This window comes from Morus notabilis, unplaced genomic scaffold (genome assembly GCF_000414095.1).
Source record: "Morus notabilis unplaced genomic scaffold, ASM41409v2 Scaffold69, whole genome shotgun sequence".
NCBI lineage: Eukaryota > Viridiplantae > Streptophyta > Magnoliopsida > Rosales > Moraceae > Morus > Morus notabilis.
Window position 1 is genome coordinate 275,245 of NW_010364208.1, and position 5,026 is coordinate 280,270.

At 34.3% G+C, this 5,026-nt stretch overlaps 1 protein-coding gene across 1 annotated transcript; it reads right to left on the reverse strand.

Moving 5' to 3' along the window:
* Positions 1 to 1,501: 1,501 nt before the first annotated feature.
* On the reverse strand, positions 1,502 to 2,656 carry LOC21406036 (AT-hook motif nuclear-localized protein 23). The gene has a single exon (XM_010106014.2). It carries the CDS (start codon positions 2,576 to 2,578, stop codon positions 1,754 to 1,756), a length of 825 nt encoding a protein of 274 aa, XP_010104316.1. The 5' UTR covers positions 2,579 to 2,656; the 3' UTR covers positions 1,502 to 1,753.
* Between the last annotated feature and the right edge of the window lie 2,370 nt (positions 2,657 to 5,026).

The following is a 5,026-nucleotide window of genomic DNA, read 5'->3' on the forward strand; positions in this document are numbered from 1 at the left end:
TATATGAAATCTATTCCATTCCCAGAAAACGTTGATAGTACAATATCAGTCCTAGGCCGTACTATGAAGGTCAAGGCTTTTTTTTTTTTTTTTTAATATATGATATGTTATATGAAATCTATTCCATTCCCAGAAAACGTTGATAGTACAATATTAGTCCTAGGCCGTACTATGAAGGTCAAGGCTTTTTATTTTTTTATTTTTTATTTAAATGGTTTTTTGCTTAGTCTGTTTTGACTTGTTTTTAGCTATTTCAGCTTTAACTTAACTTGATATTGAAAGATTTTACCCAAAAAAAAAAAAAAGAAAGATATTAAAAGAAGAAGAAGAAGAAGAAGAAGAAGTTAAAGTTATCAGTCCTAGGGTTGGATCCGAATAAGAACCATATATATGGATAAAAAATACAAAATTGTTATCAGCTGCATGAAAAATGTAAAATTTGGTTCTGGACACAAACTCAGCGTTAAGGAGAAGATCATAACAGCTTCACAGATAATCTATTAGATCTAAAACTGGCCTTAATTTTATGTGATCTTGCCACCAATTAAAGAGGGAATTAATTACTAGATATAGAAGTGCATACTATTATTTTTACACGACAAAACCAGTTTATTCCAAAAAACTACTAAGTGAATGACAATATGATAAATGACGATAAGAAATAGTGAGCTCAAATATCCAACAAGAAATTAAGGTGATGAAGATAATTAACTAGACAAATTTCTTAACAAGTTGTTTGGTTTTCCGAGTTTCTTCTGTATCTTTACATATACATTGGAGAAAGAAGTTGAAAAGAAGCAAGTTTAAGAAAGTAAAGTTTAAACATCGTTACATGTTAGGAACCAAATCACCTACCCCGTAAAAGAAGATCAATTTTTGGATTGATAAAAACCTTTGCTTTTTATTATTATTATCGGAAGGAATCAGTTTATTGTTAATGTTAAAGTGTTGTATTGTATATAATATATTGAAACAATGCCAAAACCAAATAAATATATTCCTTTATTCCCACAACCCTAGAAAATTAATTAATTTACTCCAAAGACTTTTATAATGCAAACTAATTCTGAGCAAAATCAAATTAGAGATGATAATATATATTGCAACAGAAAACTATGTTTTTGGTCATCAAGACAAAACATAATATTAATTATCGAAAAATAGAATCTCGTCAGGATATATAAAACAAATGGGAAAAAGGAAAAAAAAATTCAAAAAAAAAAAAATCAGTTGATCTCAGTTACTCTTACTCTCACTACCTAAAAACTCCAGTAACTAACAGCAAGTTCTCAAACATACACCATATTCATTTAGTGAACTTAAGGCCAGCGTAAATTCTCAAACCATTTCCTTATATGAGGAAACAAAAGTTTTTCTTTTATTTTTTTAAAATAAGAAGATCAAGTTATAAGAGAGTTCCACAAGGATATTTTCCACAAAATCTAAAACCCAAGATGGGAAATTAGGAAGAAATCAAATAAAAAAGAAGAAACAAGTGGTTGAAAAAAAAGAAGATCAAGAAACTACAACAAGATCAACAGAGTAGCCGAAAATATGAAGAAGTTAGGAAGAAATTAACATGGCCGTATGAAGAGGATATGACAGTAAACAATATACTACTACTACTACACATGATGATCAAGTTTATAATAAACTTTGCTGACCTTTTCCATAAAAACCCCATCATCATCATCATCATATCTTCAAACGCAAATCAGCCTCCAATACACAAAACCCTCAATCATATTCATGGTCAGAACGGCGGCAGCTGAACATTCTGCATATTCAGCGGCAAATTGAAGAACGGCAGCCCCGCCGACGGGTCGCCGAATCCACTACCACCACCTCCACCTCCTCCGCCGCTTCCCGCTCCACCCGGCGCCTGCGCCTGCATCGGCACCTGCCCCTGATCCTCCTCCTCCAACGGCAGCCTCTCGTAGGCCACATTCGTGAACGACGCCGCGATGACGATGACGGGCCCCGCCGCGGTCAATTCCCCAACAACGCTTCCCCCCACCACCTGCCCCTGCCCGCCGGAGAGGAACACCGTCAGGCTGGTAGCCCCGGGAGGCGCCGGCGGGGGAAGGAAAGACCCAGAGAGGGACAGGATTTCGAATCTCCCGTGGAGAGAGACGACGGCGCCGGCGCCGGCGGGCTGACGGAGAGTGACGTTGGTGACGGTGCCGCTGCCGCTTAAGATGCAGATCCCACGCTGGCGGCGGCGCGCGTAGGTGGCAACGGCGTCGAAAACGTCGCAGCCGCTGCCAACCTCGAGGATGTGGGCCCGGAGGGTGTTGGCGCTCTCTCTGGTGATTATCACCGGCGGCTTGGGCTTGTTCTTGGACCCTGGGGGACGGCCTCTGGGCCGCCGGCCCACGATGTCCCCCGCCGGGTTTGACGCGTCGACGTCGTCGTTTTGATGGTCGGAAGAGTATTGCTGTTGTTGCTGTTGTTGTTGGTCAACGGAGTTGTCGTTTTGTTGTTGGTGTTGGTGTTGTGGTCGTTGGAGGTGCAAGTCCACGGGAAGCGGGTGGTGATGAACGTAGCGAGAAGCAGTTCCTAAATCAAGACCGGCCATGGATTTGGAGACATAAAATAGAGAAAGGAAAAAATTACAGAAAACAAGGAAGGAGAAATATATTAAATAAAAAAAAAACAGTTCTTTTTCTTTGGGTGTTTATATGCATATAAAAAGAAACGAACTCGGGAAATTTAAAAAACAAAAGAGAAAAGAAAGAAAAAAATTGTTTTTGTATATTTTTATGGATGGAAGTGGGGGAAATGAAATTTTATAGAGAAAATAGAAGAGAAAAAGAGATTTGAGCTGAAGAAAACGACGACAAAAAGAAAAGGGTCCGGTTGAGAGCTCAGAGAAAGAGAGAAAGACAGGAAGAGGAATTAAGGAAGAAAGGAAGGAGAGAATAGTGGGAGGAGACAATCAAAGGGAGACTCAAGACGCAGTCATTTCTCTAACACGAAAAGCTTAAATATATTATATTGTTTTTTCTTTTCTTTTCTTTTCTTTTTTTCTTTTTAAATGTGTATATAATATAATATTATCGATTTCTTATTCTGAGGAAGACGAAGAAGGCAACAATGGCCAATGGTGTTGGGGAATAGGAACAACTCTCAAGTAGGAGCGTGAAACAAACGCGATCTATATTTTTTTAATTACCTAGCTCTCTTATACATATTTTTATTTATTTATTGTCACTTCATTTTGTCTTGTTAATACTATTTATCTCCTCCTTTTAGCTTTTTTTTTTAATTATGTATATTTATTTCATAAAAATATATTCTTTTATTAAAGGGGAAGTTTGTTCTCTTACCTAAGGGTAGTGTCATAAGAATCAGTAATGTCCATTTATGTCTGTATAATTTTAGTGCTTGAAATACAATATTATGTTTCCAAGAGAATTACATTTTTGAATATATATATATATATATGTCTAATCTTTGGTGAAGATATATTTATATGGAATTGTCTCTGATCAGGCACTTGAAAAGTGTCTGACCGGAACGGCAGTTGTATAATTCTACATAAATTGTGTATATTTATATGTAAATTGTGTATATTTACATATAAAGTCGTGTATGTTAAGTTATAAGAAACGATAATGTATATTAATCCTCAAAATATGTATTTTTTATAGCAATTAGTGAACACATAGCATAAAAATATGTATATTGACTGATTTGTTGCATTTCATGTTAAATATATACGAATTACATGTAAATATATACGATTTACATATAAATATACACAATTTATGTAAAAATATACAACTATCGTTCCGGTCAGATACTTTCTAAGTGCCTGACCGGAGACCTTACCTATTTATATATGAAGACCCAAAAGATTTTTCCAATTTTTAAACTCAAAAAGATATGAGAGCAGATTTTAAAACTATGATAGTCATTAGTCATAGTAATGAATCCTAGTATCACTTAAACTTATCCCTATATATTCTATCAGCTTTTCATCTGAAATAATGTCCATCTATCCAAAATGTAATTTTTAATGGATGTTGAGTCCTAGATTGTGAGTTAGTTAAATCAATCATGTACAAGATTAAAGAATGAAAAATATCAAAATGAGAGCCCCTCCTAATTAGAAATAATTAAACTAATTTTTTTTAAGGAAAGAGTTAAATTAACTTGAAACCAATGAAATTTAAGTTAGAATGTGAACTTAGGTCCCGTTAATTTCATCGATTCAAGTTTTCAATTTCAATTTTATTACAGTTAAAAGCTTTAAAAAAAAGTCACATCTAACTTTTTCTGTTACAGTTAAAAAGCTCTTACATAAAATCACATCTCAGCTCAAATTGAAAACTCGAATCAACGAACTGAACGAAGTCTTAGTTTACTTGCCTCTTTGGAGAGAGTACTTTTTAGATTTTTTTAAAGGAAAAAAACATTATTTATTTAGTTGTGCCGATATCATTGAGCGATCCACACAATTAATTTCACATACATGGGTCTACACGTTTAATTATGAACTAAGGTTTCCATAACATCCTTTCTAAGCAACCTAATCTGGTTCTCTACATGTTGTGACTTGGAAAAAACAATTTAGGCCTTCTTCATTTTACCGATTTGAGTTTTTAATTTTAAGTTTCTATAGTTAAAAACACTCAAAAAATGTCACATTTAACTTTTTTTATTACATTTAAAAATTTTCAGAAAATATCACATCTTAATTAAATATCACATCTTAATTAAAGTTTCTATAGTTAATAACTCGAATTGGAAACTAAAATCCATGAAACTAACAAGGCCTTAGATTTATATTACATGGAGTACTGATTAACGCCTAAACGTGTCGATCACAACGGTCAATTGTAGCACAGAAGGATAGTCGTATCCATGGAGAGGTGGGAAGAACAACTTGAAAGATTAGTAGAAAAAGAACGTTAGAGAAAAATAAACTGACAAAATAAATTAAAGAAAGAAAATATTTAGAAATTTTATTGCAAATAAAATGAAATGAGAGAAGATTTGTGTGAAGAAAATTCAATAGTAA

What these genes read in the sequence shown, in the direction of transcription:
- LOC21406036 (XM_010106014.2), bottom strand. Translation starts at nt 2,578, where the DNA reads ATGGCCGGTCTTGATTTAGGAACTGCTTCTCGCTACGTTCATCACCAC.